General features: G+C 36.3%; 1 protein-coding gene and 1 long non-coding RNA gene across 4 annotated transcripts in view; one reads left to right on the top strand and one right to left on the bottom strand.

Moving 5' to 3' along the window:
- The window catches only part of LOC125664663 (uncharacterized), a 91,264-nt gene extending 76,246 nt beyond the window's left edge, over positions 1-15,018 (bottom strand). Inside the window, exons 1-4 of one of the 3 annotated variants that reach the window (XM_056140868.1) lie at positions 14,838-15,018; positions 13,780-13,832; positions 9,184-9,312; positions 5,436-5,480 (exon numbers count right to left, since the gene is read on the bottom strand). In XM_056140868.1, coding sequence (XP_055996843.1) covers positions 5,436-5,480; positions 9,184-9,312; positions 13,780-13,832; positions 14,838-14,920 — 310 coding nt within the window. In that variant the 5' untranslated portion in view covers positions 14,921-15,018. The remainder of the gene's footprint in view (positions 1-5,435; positions 5,481-9,183; positions 9,313-13,779; positions 13,833-14,837) is intronic. The other 2 variants (XM_056140867.1, XM_056140866.1) reach the window with 2 other exon arrangements.
- Positions 196-960, top strand: LOC130046973 (uncharacterized). The gene is made up of 2 exons (XR_008796056.1): positions 196-527; positions 622-960. It is a non-coding gene; the product is annotated as an uncharacterized LOC130046973 (long non-coding RNA).
- Positions 15,019-19,958: the final 4,940 nt, after the last annotated feature.

Here is a 19,958-nt window from a genome sequence, read left to right as displayed (position 1 = left end):
TATTTTCTATTTTGATTTGTGTTCTTACCGAGCTTCCATGATTATGTAGTAGATGACCAAAATAACGATCGTAGAATACAAAATATAGTTCGTTAGAGTTTTATAGAATAAAAAATTAGGAACAATATAAAAGAGAATATAAGATAGAGATATTTAATTGAAAATGTTAAAAAAAAACACACGAAACATGTGTAAAATAAAGGTAATTTAGAGCGTAAAGTTAACTGAAATGGCGACAAGAAGAGCGGAGTAAACTACATCCGTGATGTGATTTGGTCGCGATCAGCGATGGAGAAACTGGTGTCGGTCTAGCTTACTAAGTTGAACACGCTTGTTGATCACAGATTTCGACAGAAATTCAAAGGATTTGAGAGAATTGATGGTGGATATGATGGGTCAAGTTAACGTTAAGCTCTTAGTCAGGTTTTTGGAAAGAAACAACGGTATGTTCATCGTTAGGACTCGCGGTAAACGTAGCCATGCAGGAGACGATTCAAGACAGTAGGACAGATTTAGACAAAGTGCGGGTAGGTTGCGTCTTTTATTTACCTTCAGTGTGTGTAAAAGAAAAGAAAAACGAACTGACGGAGTTTATGTTCACTTGAGAAATTTCTGTTGTAGGATTTTATTGAAGACTCGCACCGGTACCCTGACCTGAACATATAAATTTTTCAAGCCTCGAAACCAGCCTCGCTTATGATCATGCCGAGTCATAGCCGTGATGGAAGTTGCCAGGAAACAAAAGGTTAAGTAATCATCATAAAGTAAATAGGCTTATAACTCTGTCTACATGTCTTCGCTTCCAATATCATAGAACTTTATAAAATCGCCATGCAGAAGTTGAAGACGATATTTAAAACTGTATAAAATGAAACAACAGCTAGAATGATATGTTTAATGTTTCTCTTTTATAAATTGATGAAATTCTTGTTTGTTTACAAAATAAAATCTGTATAAATATCCTGCTGCGTTTGTTTCTGTTATATCATTGCAGTGGCGGATCCAGGTTTTACGAAGGGTGGGGGATGGGGGTGGAAGTCAAGTATTAGCCAAAATACTCAGCCATTTTGGGTGTCAATCTGGAATTTTACTCGCATTATTTCTTTTTTTTTTAAAATATGTGGCGAGAGTGGGGGGTGTCTAAATCCCCCACTGCATTGCATAAGCAAGAACCCAGTTGAAAATACAGGAACTGACTTTTGAAGCGGTGATTGTATTCATACGCAAGAACAAACTGATCACGTGACCAAATTCATGTCATACGAAATTGAACATCGATTTCATTAGTACTGTCATATAAGGAAGTGCATTGGCAAATGTAAATATTATTGAAACAAGAGTACCGCAAACGGTACATAATACGCTTGTGAAAATGCTTTCATGGTTTTTTTAAAGCCATAATTTGTAGCATTTTGCCTCAGGTAGTGTCAGCCATCATCAGGCTATGACATACTTTCTTTGCATAATATGAATAAAGGATCTTAACTTAAAACTGTGAATGGGGGTAGATAGACAAACCAAGAGTTGTGTGTGTGAAATATTTCCCCAAATTCGACCAAGTTCAACAACCTGTAAATATTCAAAATGTCAAAGAAAATTATAAATTGTTGAGAATAAAAATCCTTGCACTATGCACATCTTCAAGTTATTTATAAATACCCCAGCTTTCTAAATTGTGAAAGGAGTTCTGAGGACAAACCATGTTTTTATTTGATATAATATTTCCTCAAAATGGACGAAGTTCAACAAACTGTAAGTTACTTAAAATTTGAAGAAAATCAAAATCCTTGCCACATACACATATTCTATACCCATATCAATACTCTGTAAAATAAAAAGGTCCTCACTTGAAAACTGTGGAAGAAAAAGTAAAAGACAACTCATGTAATATCTATGCAATATTTCCTCAAAACTTACTAAGTTCAACAACCTGTAATTATCACAAAAATTCAAGAAAATCAAAATCCTTGCCACATGCACATCTTCTATACACATACAAATATTCAGTAAAATAAGAAGGTCCTCACTTGAAAACTGTGAAGAGAAAAACAGACAAGTTTAAGACTAGACTAAGTCTTTTAACTTTTACTAACAAGACTAAGTAATAATTCCTCAAAAGTTCAACCTGTAATTTTCACAAAACTTTAAGAAAATCAAATTCTTTGGCACATGTACACCTTCAATACCCATATAAACACTATGTAAAATAAGACGGTTCTCTTTTGAAAACTGTGAAAGAGTTTCATCGATCAAATCATGTACTCTCTTTGTAATATTTCCACAAAACTGACCAAGTTCAACAACCTGTAAATTTCTCAGATATTGAAGAAAATGAAAATCCTTGCCAAATGCTCATCTTCAATATCCATACAAACACTCTGTAAAACAAGATGGTACTCGCTTGAAAATTGTGGGAGGAGTTCGCCAGACAAATTATGTAACCTCCATAAAACAATAATTTTCAAATAAAGGGGCAAAACTCCTGAACGAGAAGTCGATATAGATCAAAATTGCAACATGATCTATGGTGATCTACAAAGAAGCTACATAGCAAGTTTTAGCTTGATATGTGACAGAGAAATGAAATTAGAAACAGAAAATCCCGAACGGACGGACGGATGTACAGACATTGCTGTACCATAATACGTCTCGTCTAAAGGCGGGCGTATAGAAATGATGGGATTTTTACAGTCTCCCTGGAAAAGACATTGTTGCTACTTTAAATCGAAATTAGATGTAATTAAAATATTGATAGTAGAACAATGAACAGCGTTAACATCGTGTACCAGACATTTTCCACAGAACGACAGTGAAATTTACGTGCGTGCATGCAAAAACAACGTCTGAATGTATACTATGCTGTATATGGCAATAACAATGAAATAGACTTGCTAGTATCATTTCTGCTATGTTGTCAATTTTTGTTTGGTGGGTTTTTTTAACGTCTCTTCGATAATTTTTCACTCATATTGAGACATCACCAACTGCAGGTGAAGTATTACAAATGTAGATCTACATTGTGTGCTTAGTGTTAAGGCTGTAGCAGTGAGGGGTCTTAACGTACCAACACCTGCCGCGACACTGAACCTCCATTTGTAAAGTCATACCCGAACGGCCCGTGATTCTCACTTCTAAATACCGAACGTTTGGCAAAGGAGCAATCATTAACTATGTTTATGTCTTGGGTTTGACGCAACCCTGGCAAAAGCAGGACTTAAACTTATGACCTCCCGGTTACGAGGCGAACGTTCTACTAATGAGCTACCGTGACCGATGTTGTCAATGTAAACAAAAACAACACACATGGAAATTTCGTGTGCTGTCAATTAGGCCAAGATAAATAAATAGTCTGTTTCCTATTCCAACCAGAAAAAAAATAGGGTAGGTAGGTCGGAAAAACATTTTATTTTATTTCAACATTTTATCGTTTAAAATTCAACTTTGAGAAGTACAGTTTTTGAAGATCCCGAGAAATTTCACAACCCTGTGTATTATGTAAGGTCAACATCCGCTTCACATATAAACTCTAAATAATATTACATTTCAAATCCGGCTAAATCACCAACAGAACTACTGCCCTGAACTTCATACGGCTCTGTGTTTTTTGGAATGCGGTTTACTGGCCAGCATAATATTGTAGTTTTGCCCATTCAGATGGACGGTCCTTCATGATGCATCTCAAAAATTCTAAACAGTGATTCATTGTTTTTTACCGTAGTCATAAAGTTTTCTCCCTCTTGATGTTTACATTTTCCTATTGTAATTGCCTGTCACAGGGCTCACACTGGACCACAATTTTGAGTCGCAACCTGGCGTGCGTGCATCGCCTCTTATACGTTTACTGTTAGATCTATAGTTCATATGTATTATTCAAGAGGCATATACAACATATCATATATATGTCTCTTATTATTCTTACACAATGTATACACTGATTTTGACAGCGGATAACTCCGTTTACCTGATCAGGATATGGGGCTCACGGCGGGTGTGACCGGTCAACAGGGGATGCTTACTCCTCCTAGGCACCTGATCCCACCTCTGGTGTGTCCAGGGGTCCGTGTTTGCCAAACTATCTATTTTGTATTGCTTGTAGGAGTTAGGAGATTGATCACTGTTCGTTATCTTCACCTTACATACAACATAGCCTGATTAACTTTTATCATAAATCACTATTATTATAATATAGTGAAAATTGTATTTCAGCAGACTGCCTTTCAGTCAGTCTAGATGACATTTCAGCACAATCATTTTTATTTTCAAATACTGTTTTTGGCTAAGTTAACTTAATTCTATTTCACACCAGAAAAATTTAGGAGTATTTCATAGCCTTATATAACTGGCTATATTAAATAAAGACAAGAAATGAGTTTCTACATGTTTATTAATTATGTTATTAGTGTAAATGACATATAATACTCAGAAAAAGTCACTGATGACAAAGTTACTGAAGATTAATTTCTGTAAACATAACATAGTTTAACACATCACATTGATTACTCAAAGAATTCTTTTAAGAATCCTGTTTTCATCTTGAAATCCAGAATGACAAGGTGGTCCTTTTGTGAATCTTATGTGGAGAAGGGGCTTCAGGACGTCTGAAATAAATTTTAAATGGATTAAGATGATGTGAAGTCAAAAGATGATAGCATAGCATAGCAATTTCAGAAGAACCTACAATTTTGTGTTTCCTTATGGCCATTTTCCAAAGACCTCAAGAATGATGCAATTTCCCAACATTCCTCCATTTAATAGTAACTGACCTAGTCCAAAATAGGTAGCTCCCCAGTAATGACATGACTCGGGGTATCTCCCCAGTATATTACGATATGTAGGCAACTCACACGTGCACAGTTAATTTTATTCAAACCTACCTGCACATAGAGGATCAACCCTTTCTCTTGTGTAAACTGCTAAATAAACAAGACGCCCCTAAGTCTTATTGTTTCCATGCGACAGGGTATCCACATTCATTCTGCACAGGTAAAACAGCCCCGAGGCTGTTTGGATGCCAACAGCTAACATTCAAGATGGCGACAAAATATCTAAAATACGAAATGTCCGTGTCGCATATCCGGAATTTCTATCGCATTTTCCCCCTGAAAAATCGCAAAATGTGATGGGCAGCGCGAGCCCTGTTGCCAGAAATGTGCTTGGCAAGCACGTTGCCATTTGTGTATAGGATATATATGTATTTTCTCAAACAAGCGAGTGATCGAGATTAGGATTTCTAATAGTGAAACCGGAATTGCTTACTTCCGGAATATATATCGGCGGATACATTTTTAAGGGGCGGCTCAAATATTTTAGGGTCGGTCGGGGAACCGGAAACACACAATTTATTTATTTTGGCCTAATGACACCTATTGGAGATCACTTCACAGCTGAATAAGGAAACTATTAATGGTCAATTCACGACCTGAATGGAAACTTACGTGTGGATGATTGCTCTGAAAGTGAAACATTCTTCTTGGTCATATCTGCAATTATGTAAGAAATGCATGTATTATATTAAGCAATTTACATCGTTGTTTTTATAACATGTATATGACGGCTATCAAGAGTGAAAAGAAGGGGTATTGTACATTCTCTCGCTGTGACCTTCAATTCCACTTTTAGATATATCGATGACGTTTTGTCTATTAACAATGATAACTTTCATTCATATGTCGATTTGATATATCCCTGTGACCTCGAAATAAAGGACACCACAAAATCGTCCACTTCTGCTTCATATTTAGATATTTTATTGAAAGTAGACATTAACGGTAAACTGACAACTCAACTGTATGACAAACGGGATGATTTCAGCTTCTCCATCGTCAACTTCCCACATTTATGTAGCAATATTCCATTGTCACCTGCATATGGTGTTTATATATCTCAACTGATTCGATATGCAAGATCTTGTTCTGGGTATAGTCAGTTTTTAAATCGAGGTAAGCTACTGACAAACAAGTTGATGGTACAGGGATTTCAACAGTCTCGATTGAAGTCAGCATTTCGCAAATTCTATGGTCGTTATAACGATCTAGTTCGTCAATACAACCTCTCATTGGGTCAAATACTGTCTGATGTGTTTCATACCGATTGTTAAGCCGTTCTTGGCACACTGATTTGACTGCGGATAACTCCGTTTACCTGATCAGGATATGGGGCTCACGGCGGGTGTGACCGGTCAACAGGGGATGCTTACTCCTCCTAGGCACCTGATCCCACCTCTGATGTGTCCAGGGGTCCGTGTTTGCCCAACTATCTATTTTGTATTGCTTGTAGGAGTTATGAGATTGATCACTCTTCGTTATCTTCACCTTGCATTCTCATGAAAGGTGAAGATAACGATCAGTGATCAATCTCATAACGCCTAATAGCACTACACAATAGACAGTTTGACAAATACAGATCCCTGGTTATACCAGAGGTGGGATCAGCTGCCTAGGAGGAGTAAGTGTCCCCTGTCGACCGGTCAAACCCGCCGTGAGCCATATATCCTGATCAGGTCAACGGAGTTATCCGTTGTCAAAATCAATGTGCCAGGAACGGCCTAACCATCTGTATAAAACATGTCATACAGCATTTGGCCCAATGATAGGTGGTATTGGCAAAGTAAATCGTTATAATGACCATAGAATTTGCAAAATGCGGACTTTAAACGAGACTGTTGAAACCCCTGCAATATCAACTTGTTTGTCAGTAGTTTGCCTCGATTTAAAAACTGTTCATACGAAGAACAAGCTCTTGCATATCGAATCAGTTGAGAGATATAAACACCATATGCAGGTGATAATTGAATATTGCTACATAAATAAAGTTGACGATAGAGAAGATGAAATCACCCCGTTTGTGTTATAGTTGAGTTATTAGTTTGCCGTTAATATCTATTTCCAATTAAGTATGAAGCAGAAGTGGACGACTGCATGGGGTCTTCTATTTCGAGTTGACAGGGAAGAATCGAATCGACATATGAATGAAATTATTATTGCTCATAGATAATACGTCGTCGATAAATCTAAATTTTGAATTGAAGGTCACAGTAAGAGAGTTTTCCTTTTCACGTAGAAGTTTGTGAATAAATTCTGCTTCATAACAATATAAAAACAGGTCAGCTAACAACGGAGCACAAAGTGTCCATGGGAATTGACCTGATTAGCAAAGACCACGAAGATATTGTCAATTAGGGTCTCCAGCATAGTTTTTATTTCAATTTCAGAGTACTTGTGCGTGGAATCAGAGTGGAGTTTAACAAAGTAGTTTTTTGGATGACTGATCACTAAATATGAATATTTTCGTTTTCCATTTTTGTTGAGGAAACAACTGTCTATGATATCAAAAAGTCTAATCTTTATTTTATCATGAGGAATGATCGTGTAAAGTATTGAAAAGTCATACATGTTGACTTGAGAAAAGTTTTGAAATTTCAAATTTATTCAAAGTTCTTTAAAATATTTTAGAATCAGCATTTGATTTACACCACTTCTGGCATATGTAAAACTTATACGGTACCAATTTTGATGCACCAATGTAGTCCCACAGTACATTTGAAGATTCTCCTTCATATCTGTTAATATTTTCGTGAAGAGCAAAGATAGGGGCTTGGGAGAGCATTTACTGGATCGGATGAAAGTGTCACCGCTTAACCTTTAGCTAGCTTGAATACATCCCCTTCCATCGATCATAGGGGTACTAACATATGGAGGCAATAAAGGTTTACCTAAAACTATTTTCAGGACTACAAGGACATACGATTAGGTAAAGTGGTAAAGGTACAACTGTATTTGAAGGAAGACTACCTACACCTGAATAGAGACCCGTAGATAGTCTCTGACCGGATATCATGCTAAAATGGGGTGACCCTGGGTCCTACTGGAGGGTACGAATTATCTTTCTGCCAATAACGCGTAACAACAGTATTGTCAATATAAGTATTCCTAGGTAATGAGTAGCATCCCTGCATCAACAAGGTAACGCAGAAGAGCATTGTTTGAAAATCAAATATTAGGTCTGTCTCCTTTCTGTGTTGTGTCCAGCAAAACAAGCTCATGGGAGAATGTGATCCCCTCTTCCAATTCTTTTTTAATTTACGCAGAAATTCATTACCCTACTTTTGAAAATACTTCCTATGAGTCGCCTCTCAACAAATATAGTATCCAACTTTCATCTATATTAGCAATAATTATGCTCCTATCTTAAACTATATTGTATCGTACTTTTTCCTTGGTTTGAAATCCGTGAACAATATAAACCGGTTTTTCGAAAAGAATACGTTGTACCTTCATTAACAAGCGGGTTCGTTTTCTTGTGTAAGGTCATTTAATAGAAAACAGAGTTTGACTTACAATTTGAAAATTTTAACCTTGCTTATAGATTTTGAACAGTAAGTGCTAGAGCCTTGGTATTTTACATGAGTATTTCTTGTGACAGGACCTTTCGATGGGTACTAAAACTTTTGACCTTGACATTTGAACTACTTTTAAAAAAATTGACATTGGTCATAACTTCTAAATGGTTAATATCAGAGCTTTCATATTGCACATTAGCATTTCTTGTGACAAGATCATTCTACGGGTACCAAGATATCTCTCACTGTGACCTTGGCCATCTCTGGAATTGACCATTATCGGGGACATTTGTGTTTCACAAACACATCTTGTTTTCAGATTACTTTCTACTAAAACTGCATTTTAAAAACTAAATACGGTAAATTTGAAACTTTTCAATTTCAAAAATGAAATGCGAAGATAACGAATAGTGATCAATCTCATAACTCCCATAAGCAATACAAACAGAGCGTTAGGCAAACACGGACCCCTGGATATACCAGATGTGGGATCATGTGCATAGGAGGAGTAAGCAGCCCTGTCGACCGTCACACCCGCCGTGAGCCCTATATCTTGATCAGGTAAACAGAGTTACCGTAGTCAAAATCAGTGTACCAAGAACGACTAACAATCGGCATGAAACACGTCAGACAGCATTTGACCCAATGATAGGTTGAATTGGCCAACTAGATCGTTATATTATTCTATATATCCCCACTTTCCATCCATATCAGATTTCTCTGGTGTGATATCCCTCATTAATTTCGTCAAATTTCCTTGCAATCGGAGAGAAATTTTCTGATAACTGACATGTGCCATATGTTACTATGTTATTTCATTGTAACTGTCACATGCACTGTCTTACATGGCAGGCATCCGACATATTGGTTGCAATATTCCTCCGTAGTACAGCTGCAAGTTTCCTCACACTTCCTACCATAAGAGCCGTTAGGACATGGTGTTTGGCAATTATCTCCAAAGAAACCAAAACACACTGTAAAATTGAAGTCATTAAATTTATCAAATGCAAGTGTTAATATCCCCGTTTGCACTATCATACAATTCTGAATCTACTTGAGATACTGTAACATGCAAATTGTCAAGACGGTGCTTCCAAGAACTTGAAATTTATTAAAATGATTATTCATTATAGGGAAGCTACCAAACATTAATTTAAAAATGTTTTGTCTTCCTAAATATAGTCTTTTTACATATGTGTATGCAATAGGGGATCATCTTGTTAGACCCCCTATCGGATGTTTTTATTTTCTGTATATATGTTCTCTTTCTCAACGTTAATTTTATAAATATATGTAACAGGGGGTCATCTAGTCATTTGCAGCATATGATCTCTTTTTTACTTGGTTTTAATGACCCCCCCTGTACTGTATATACTTTTCGTCATTTACTAAATAAATTGATATTTTCTATTCTCAAATTTGTTTTGATTTGCCTGTTTTGAGCAAAAAACGAGTGTAGTCCACTTGGTTAGTGCTTTTGAGCTAATAATCATCAATAAGATTATTCAAAACAATTCAATCTGTACAAAATGGTGGCTTCGTTACGTCGTTTTACCTGAAGAAGAACTGATGCATAAACGAACTGCTACATGTATATGTATTTTACGGTATTGTAAATAATGAGAACGAACTCCTACAGTACACGACACGAGTTTTATGCGTGTTCCACGCAACGCGGTGGAACAAATTTGCCCCAAACACGGTGGACCTTTAAAATTGTCGGCACCTTTGAAGTCCTATTTTTCCGCGCGAGCTAGACATTGAAGTCCACGGAGGATCTCCGTGGATGCCACCGCGCATCTCCGTGGATGTCACCTGTACCTCCGTCGATGCCACCGTGTACCTCCGTGTGATAAAACAAAGAAATAATTTCCGAAATGATTCACCCCAAAGACCTTTTCGCTTAGCCAGCAAGCAAGCCCCCACCCCATTACTTATTTAGAAATTAGCTATCAATCATTCAATTCTTGTAATTGTTGTTTAATGATACGTTGGTGTTTTCGGTACATATCCGATTGTAGACTTCCCTGCAGACGTTCACACCTTTTTATGAAACGCCCAAATTCTCGACATCCTGTATATAAACACCTGTGTTATTCCTACCACTCGTCGGTACATTGTTTCACGGCACGTGCAGCACAATTTCACTAAATAAAAGAAGGGTCGTGAACAACGACAATCACATGCCAGTAATTTCAATTTGATAAATAGCAGTTCAAAGAAATGTGTACCATAAGCAATGGTTTATTTTTACGTAAAGTTTTCATTGTAATTAGGAATATGTGATTAAGGTCAGCTATATACATGTACATGTTTACATTGGAGATGAATTTCATTATGTACTCAACTGTAAAGCAATGTGAGCAAAGAATAAAATTTTTATCACCTAAACAAATAAAAATTAAGAATATCTTTACTTTTAAACAAACCTTTAGAAAACTCCGTACTTTCATTAAGAAAATAATAAAATAAGATGTGCTCCCCTACCTAGAATGCCCATACTTCACATTAATAATAACACGGTTTTTTAAGGGTTTTTTTCTAACTTGAAAAATACTTTATTTCACGCATGTATTATTTACTAAATGTATATATAACAGCTTTTTGTCTTTATATTTTTGTATACCATTGCATAATGGTGATGAGATCCAATAAATTGAGTTGAGTACAATCCATGAAGTCTTGAAATATCACAAAGTATAGAGTTGACACACAGGCACTCGACGTTTTAAATATCTATAATAAAAAAATTTGTCTTCCTGTAAACATAATATTGACCTTGTCAATATTATGTTTACAGGAAGACATTTTTTTTTATTATAGATATTTAAAACGTCGAGTGCCTGTGAGTTGACAACCATTAAAATAAAAATGCAGACCTTTTCTCGTTTATTTAGTAACTCAATAACTTGCGGGTCTTCTGAATGAAAGTTGTAAAACAAACGTACTAGGTTTTGGTCAGTTATAACATAATACGGGGGTAAAATTCATCTAATCTCCGCTAGCAATGGGTTTTGAGTCAACTGTGCCTTCGTGGACGAATAATCTCGGCTAGCGAAGATGGGGGGGGGGGGGGGTCTAGATAGTCCGCTTGCATTAACATGTATTATGAAGGTGAAATCGAAGAATTATCCAGTAAATCCAATGATGTTGCAGTATATATAGCATGTATTTATTTTATTTTTGACTGAGAGGGAGATAGACAGCTAAGCACGTAACATCGTTTTGGAAGGGGGGGGGGTCTCATTCATTAGTCCTAACCCGGACCAGCCGAAAAATTTAACATGTAAAGAAAACAAAATGGGAAATAAAAAACAATATCAGAATGAAAGGGAATGGATAATTAATCAAAAAGAAATTGTACTTTCAAGATTTATATTGAACGTATTAAACTTCCCGTATCTGCATACAATCATAAATATTATAATCAATGATTGCCAATGCCCGCTCTCTCTCTCTCTCTCTCTCTCTCTCTCTCTCTCTCTCTCTGTGTGTGTGTGTGTGTGTGTGTGTGTGTGTGTGTGTGTTGCTTTCATTATCTAATACATCTAAAGATTAAATTAAAGATTTTAATAATCGATAGCGTATATGAATAACAGCAAATAATTGGTAAGTCATTTCTGTTTATGTTGATATTAGTCTTTTTCATGAACTACATGTAGTTGCAGATTTACATCCTTAAATATTGATTACAAGCACGTAGAATCGGAGAGGGTGTAATTTGAAAACTTGAAAGTTAAGGATTTAGCCTTGTAGTTTGTAGCGACCTACCCACTGCACGATTTAAGAAATTGAAGTCGGAAGGGGGAATTGAGACAGTTTCAGTCAACTAACACCCCCCACCCCACCCCAACACCCCCCCCCCCCCCCCCCCCCCCCCCACACACACACACACACTCTCCCAATTTAAGGTTTTCGTAATCGGACAATTTAAGCACCATTTTTGTTGTTATTTTATTGCTTGTCAAGAAATTTACACAACTTAACCGGCAACATACCCCTACTGATACATTGAAAAATATAAGTAATGTTAACACAGGGCTCTATAAAGTTTAATCTGCAGTTTGGTCATACTTCGTCATTCAATAACTTATTCAAAATAAAAAAAAAATGTTTGTCGGGTTTGCGGTACTATGATGTATGACTATAACAATGACCTGTGTATAACTTGTACATTCCATGCAAATTCGAAGGGGTTTTCGCCTCAGTAGAACAATGGGGGTCAGCTAATCCGTGTATTTGAAATCAACAGAAGAGCTTGCGGAAAGTGTGAAATATATTGGGTCGGCGCAAGATACCCGTGATCTTAGACTAGATCTGATATCGCGCCGACCCAATATATTTCACATTTTTCATAAGAAGTCAAAACCCAAACTAGCTAACCGTAATTTAGTTACACTGTGACAAAGACCCTAGGAATTTGCATGGTATGTACTTATTATACAAAAATCATTGAATTATCCAGACACTCCCGATGAACATTTTTTTTAATGAAAACCTCTTATCAAAGTACATCGAAGATAAGTCTCGGTCAAATGCAATTAACTCGGGATTTTAAAAATAAAGCATTCGATGGTTTGTATTTTTGCTTCTATTAATTACGTAATAAATTAATTCCAATTTGTTAATCATCGACAATGCTCTAATTTCTATATTGGATCAAGTTATATTTGTCAAGATGCATATTAACACAATATGATGGAAATAATTATGTTAAACAGCGCATTTGTCAGAGAGAGAGAGAGAGCACATCGGTAATTATTAAATATCCCTATCACATGTTGTACATGTATGTTTTTCATTTATTGAATATACTATTTCGCATTCAAAACAGGAATTGCCTGTAAGTACGCATTATTTAAACATAGAATTTAAGAATATTTTAATGAAGAAAGGAAACTATTAAAGAAAAAAATTCAAAACCAGGTTTTCTTAAAAACATAATATATAGTGTTTGGTATCGTTAGAATTGGCTCAAAATGCTGAAAAACAATATAAGTATCAGGAGGATAAATAATGACATTTTTTTCTTTTCTTAAAATTCCACCCTTATCTTGATTATTTGGCCTGCGGCACATTTTCACATCTCCCGCAAGGCCCGTGGCTAGAACAAAGCTTTTAGCAGCTGTGTGTATTCGCAAATAACACACACCGTGGAACACGGAGGACACGGTGTATCTCCGTGGATTTTCCACCGTGGTCTTTCCACGGTGGGGTGTATAAAACTCGTGTCGTGTACTGTACATGTATATGTATTTTACGGTATTGTAAATAATGAGAACGAACTGCTACATGTATATGTATTTTACGGTATTGTATATAATGAGTTTCTACAGATTTTGACTTCATTACAACGTTTATTAAAGGTATAATGAAAATGAGATAAAAGTATACAAAACCTTCGAAAACGTGTATGCTGCTCCATATATGAAGACTCTTACCTGCGCAGCTGTCATTTATTTTTCTATAACCAGCACAGCATCTTTCTGCATTGCTGAAGTAACAGAACACATTTACGCTATATATATTTACAAAACGGCAAACTGACAACTCAACTGTATGACAAACGGGATGATTTCAGCTTCTCCATCGTCAACTTCCCACATTTATGTAGCAATATTCCATTATCACCTCCATATGGTGTTTATATATCTCAACTGATTCGATATGCAAGAGCTTGTTCTGGGTATAGTCAGTTTTTAAATCGAGGTAAGCTACTGACGAACAAGTTGATGGTACAGGGATTTCAACAGTCTCGATTGAAGTCAGTATTTCGCAAATTCAATGGTCGTTATAACGATCTAGTTCGTCAATACAACCTCTCATTGGGTCAAATGCTGTCTGACGTGTTTCATACCGATTGTTAAGCCGTTCTTGGCACACTGATTTGACTGCGGATAACTCCGTTTACCTGATCAGGATATGGGGCTCACGGCGGGTGTGACCGGTCAACAGGGGATGCTTACTCCTCCTAGGCACCTGATCCCACCTCTGGTGTGTCCAGGGGTCCGTGTTTGCCCAACTATCTATTTTGTATTGCTTGTAGGAGTTATGAGATTGATCACTGTTCGTTATCTTCACCTTGCATTGTTTAGCATGGTTAGACTACATGTACAATAATACGGAACATTCAACATTTGATTCATTATAGTCCTACATGTACATGTCACTACGAAATATCTACCCTTCTGTAGTAATAAATTGTAAACGCTTTGTGAAAAGCATTTAATTGTATTTGTAGTGTGTATGGAAAGTACTAATTGAACACTGTGAAACTTTAATCTACAATAGTAAACTTTAAGACCAGGGGTCCGTGTTTGCCCAACTATCTATTTTGTATTGCTTGTAGGAGTTAGGAGATTGATCACTGTTCGTTATCTTCACCTTGCATATATATATATATATATATATATATATATATATATATATATATGGAAAAATGAAAATCACATGAATTATGTGTTAAGGGTACATGCATGCATGTTGTATATATACTCACTTTGTCGTTGGGCAAATGTTAGAATCTAGATCTGCTATGTCAAACAGTAAAATCCAAAGCACCAAAACACTTTTTCCCAGCATAACTACCAGATAGATTATTTTGAAAAAATATCTTTACAATCCAGCAACTTCCTCCTTCCTCAACTTCACAAAATCGTCTGCGTCCGTATGTCTAAATTTTAATCGATTTACATATGTAACAACAGCGTGTAAGGAACCCGTAACATTCATACTCCACACAAGTACCTAGCTATCAAGTGGACGACGATAACCTTTGGTAATCATACATGTAGTAGAGAGTCTCATGCATGTGAATATTCACGTACTAACAAAAAATCAGTAATTTAAAAGATCATCTAGTCATGACCAAGCTATCCATGGCGTTTGTTAACTATAACGTAGACTATAAGGATATGCAAAGCAGAAACCCTGACGTTTGATTTCAAAACTATCAATCTTTAAATGAATTTCACAGGGGCATTTGTCAATCACCAGTCAAACAGTTGGTGCATTGATAGTGAAAACCCCTTCAACCTATGAAAGTAACTATCTTTTATGACCAATCTGACAATGAAGAGGTCCAGGATTCTCTCGATATTGATCGGATGAGGTATAATCTATTTCTAAAACAACAAAGCGAACAACATACCGACAAACAGTTGCGGTATAATGGCGTCATATGATAACTTATGTAACGTAAACAAATTGATTTCATGAAAACATGGAGATGACGAACAGTGGCCAATCTCTTAAATCCTATAAAGAACACAAAATTAACAGCAAGGCAAACACAGATCTCTGGAAACACCATACATGAGATCTGGTATATAGGAGTAAACATCCTCTGTCGAACAGTCATACCGGTCATTAGCCCTATATCTTGATCTGGTAAACGGGGTAATCGGTAGTCAAAATCAAGATGTTAAAACCGGCCTAATAATCGGTATGAAGCAGATTTAACAGCATTTGACCAAACAACAGATTGTATTTTCAAGTAAGATCTGCCTTTATTACAACAACCATTGACTTTGTGAAATGCTGACTTTAAACGAGACTGTTGGAAAACCATGTAATGTCAACTTCTTTTTCAGTTGCCTGGCATGATTTAAAATTGATCATCAGCAGATCATTCTCTCGCGTATCGAATCAATTGAGAGACACAAACACCACATGCCGGTGACAATGGAATATTGTTACATAAATATGGGAATGTGAGGATGGAGAAGCCGAGGTCATCCAGTTAGTCGTTTTCTTGAGGGGGGAGGGGTAATTAAATAATCAAACGTATTGGAGACAAGCTTTTTTTTTTCAATTTGCTGGCTTTTCGTCTTAAATATTACAATATATGTATCATGTACATTCAATGTATTCGTCAGTACAACCTATCATTGGGTCAAATGCTGTCTGACGTGTTTCATACCGATTGTTAAGCCGTTCTTGGCACACTGATTTTGACTGCGGATAACTCCGTTTACCTGATCAGGATATAGGGCTCACAGCGGGTGTGACCGGTCAACAGGGGATGATTACTCCTCCTGGGCACCTGATCCCACCTCTGGTGTGTCGAGGGGTCCGTGTTTGCCCAACTATCTATTTTGTATTGTTTGTAGGATTTATGAGATTGATCACTGTTCGTTATCTTCACCTTTCATACAACAGAAAAATAGCAAGTACGGCCAGGTTAAATGCATAGTACAATATAGTTTGAGTTGTTAATGTATTGATATATGTAACATTTATTATCAATAAAAATATCCAAATATGAAGCGGATGTAGAAGACTGGTGTCTTTAACTGGAATATATCAAATCTACATGTGAATAAAAATGAGCATTGTTAATACAATGTAGATATAACGTCGTCGATATATCTAAATGTAGGGTTGTAGGTCACAGCAAGGGATTTTCATAGAGCAGGATATTTATTTAAAGATGAGAGTACTACGGAACATGCCACTTCAAGCAAAGTGTCGTTACACAAAACAAAAAATACGCAAAACACAAGGAGGGTCTGTGATAAAACCAGCATCAATAAATGTCTTAAGTCATCACGGCTTCTCAGAAGAGCAATGTCGGAACTGCCTTCATGTTCATTTACTGAATAAAAACATTATGTATTAGATTACGATATCGATGCTTCTTTTCTAAGATACACCATTTGCTCTCTCTCTCTCTCTCTCTCTCTCTCTCTCTCTCTCTCTCTCTCTCTCTGTGATTAAAATGTGGTAATTGTATGTTTCATGAATTTCAAGCTGTTTAAATCTAGGCTATATCATCAAGTGGTCGCCCACGTCGTATGATGTAATTCCCCTACCAATGGGAGCAACATCGAATTCAGTAAACTACCCCTTCCTGTTGTATATTCTAACGCTCTGTTTTATTCCGAATACAGATGCATTTTACGGGTGTTTACTCTATTTAGTTTATCAATCTCCAAAGTGTTAAGGAATATGTTAATACTTCGAAAGCCATGCAAAGAATTTATTGTGTGTATGACTATGGCAGTCTGATGTTTGTCCATGTTATTTATTTTTCTCTTGAACTCAATCGGTGATCTAGTGTTCGAGGAAATCACAATTGATATAATCTTTGGTTTCCTGCATGTAAAAACGCCCAGATTTTATTCCTTCCTCTTTCCTAAACCCATTCATTATTGGTTATTCATTTAAGGTGTTTGATGTACAATTTGATTGGTTAACATTTTTTTTAACTTATTACAATTCTTTTCAAATTTGGTTTAAAACATCTTTTGGACAAGAGAGACCTAAATTTAAATGTCAGGACTCCTGCTCTCCTGTGATCTCAGGGGTGGGACAGAAATATTTACCAATTTTCAAAAATCTTCAATATAACCGCACATCTGTAAGAAAAAAATGAATGCTTAGTGTTGTCGAGAAGGAAGGCCTCTACCAAAATTGTAAATTTCATTATCCCTGGGGTAGAGGTTCTGACTCTGATCTAGGGATCTCTATCATGAAACACCTACTGTGACACGGGACCTCGGTTTTTGTGGTCTCATCTGAAGGAGCGACCCATTTAGTCGCCTCTTACGACAAGCAAGGGGTACTGAGGATTGCCAATGCACTTACTCATATGATAATACTAATGCAATTGACATTCAATTTCTTGTAACATGAAGTCAGTCACATGATCAGTCTTTCTTGCATATGAATACAATCACCGCTTCAAAAGTCAGGTACTTTCACCTGACTTCTTGCTTTTTCAGTTACGGATTTAAAGACCTCCCCTTTTGCCACAAATTTAAAAAATAGAAATAGTGTGAGTAGAATTCCAGACTGGCACCCACAATGGCCGAGTAATTTGGCTAATACTTGACTTTCATGCCCCTCCCCCCTTTCGGAAATCCTGGATTCATCTCTGCAATCACATCATAACAGAAACAAATGCATCGGGGTATTCATACAGGGTTTATTTTGTAAACAGACAAGAATTTCATCAATTAATAAAACAGAAACATTAAACATAGCGTTCAGGTTTTTAAATTTTAAACAGTTTTAAATACCGTCTACAACTACGCCTAAACTGCAACTTCTTCAACATGGCTAATTCATAAGGTAACTTTGATATTGGAAGGAGAAAAAATGGAGGTAGAGATATAGACCTATTTACTTTATGACGACGATGTGACCTGTTGTTTCCGGATAACTGACATCACGACTGACTAGGCATGAGCGAGGCTGGTTTCGAGGCTCGAAAAATTCTGTTCATGTCAGAGTACCGCTGTCATTAAAATCCTACAACAGAAATCTCTCAAGTGAACAAAAACTTTGACAGTTCGTTTTTATTTTCTTTAACGCACGCTGAAGGTAAATAAAAAAAAAAACCTACCTACACTTCGTCTAAATCTGTCCTACTGTCTCGGAGCGTCTCCTACATCAACCGAGAGTCCTAACGATGAACATGCCGTTGTTTCCTTCCTAAAACCTGACCAAGAGGTTAACTTTAGCTTGTCCCATCATATTCTCCATCAATTCTCCCTGATCCTTTGAATTTCTGTCAAATTTATGTTCAACAATTGCGTTTTCAACTTAGTAGGCTACGCCAACGCCACAGTTTTTCCATCGTTGATCGCAAATCACATCACGAACGTAGTTTACTCCGCTCTTCTTGTCTTCAATTCAGTTGACTTTCCGCTCTAAATTACCTTTATTTTACACCTGTTTCGTCTTTCTTAAACCTAAACTAAATATTAATAACTTCTATTCTCTTAGATATTGTTCCTAATTGTTTATTCGAAAAAAATCTAAGTAACTATATTTTTTGTTGCAAGATCGTTATTTCGGTCTTCTGTTACATAATCAAGGAAGCTCGGTAAGAACACAATTCAAAATAGAGAAACAAGATATCATTTTGAGTGTAATTGGGATATGACATGAATTTGGTACGTGATCAAATCTACTATAACGCCAATCGAGTGTTATCGGATTTGATCACGTGACCAACTTCATGGCATTACCGTTTTCCTTGGAAGACGGTATCATATGGTTGAACTATTTTACAGTCTTTGGCCAATGCACTTCCTCTCCTTTGTGATTGGTTGAAAATGTTATGATGTGAAAATTCTAATTTATTTCATTGGTTGAAATTCTGTTCAACGCAAGGGAGATAATAGAACTGTGAGAAAGGTCAACGACTTCAAAACACATAAACACTCATGATTGACTCCTAGAAATATCACTGACTTTAGTCTCAGAGATTGTTATGCCATGCCATAGAATAGAAACGATTTAATTTTCTAATTCTGAGCCAAAACAGGACAAAAGGAAAATTCCACACATACATGTACAGAAAGACTGTCAAAAATAGTATAGAGAAATTCACATACAATGACACAAATACATGAGTATGGGAGAAAATTACATTATAACTTTATGTAATATAGAGAAGGGCCATTGCACTTCATATAAATGGGGCAGCTTTCAAAGATAAAATAACTTGTTATACAAAACTGAAGGCAAATTGTCATGAAGGAATTTGCCTAAGCAATTAAGAATTTCATCATCTTCACAAGTTGATATCCATTCATCAGATGAATTAGTCAAATGATTCACTATATTAGAAGATCTAGTTTAAATAAATTCTCTGTTGACTGTATCTGTC

This window comes from Ostrea edulis, chromosome 6, assembly GCF_947568905.1.
Source record: "Ostrea edulis chromosome 6, xbOstEdul1.1, whole genome shotgun sequence".
NCBI classification, from domain to species: domain Eukaryota; kingdom Metazoa; phylum Mollusca; class Bivalvia; order Ostreida; family Ostreidae; genus Ostrea; species Ostrea edulis.
This window is presented reverse-complemented; position numbering and strand designations above follow the sequence as displayed.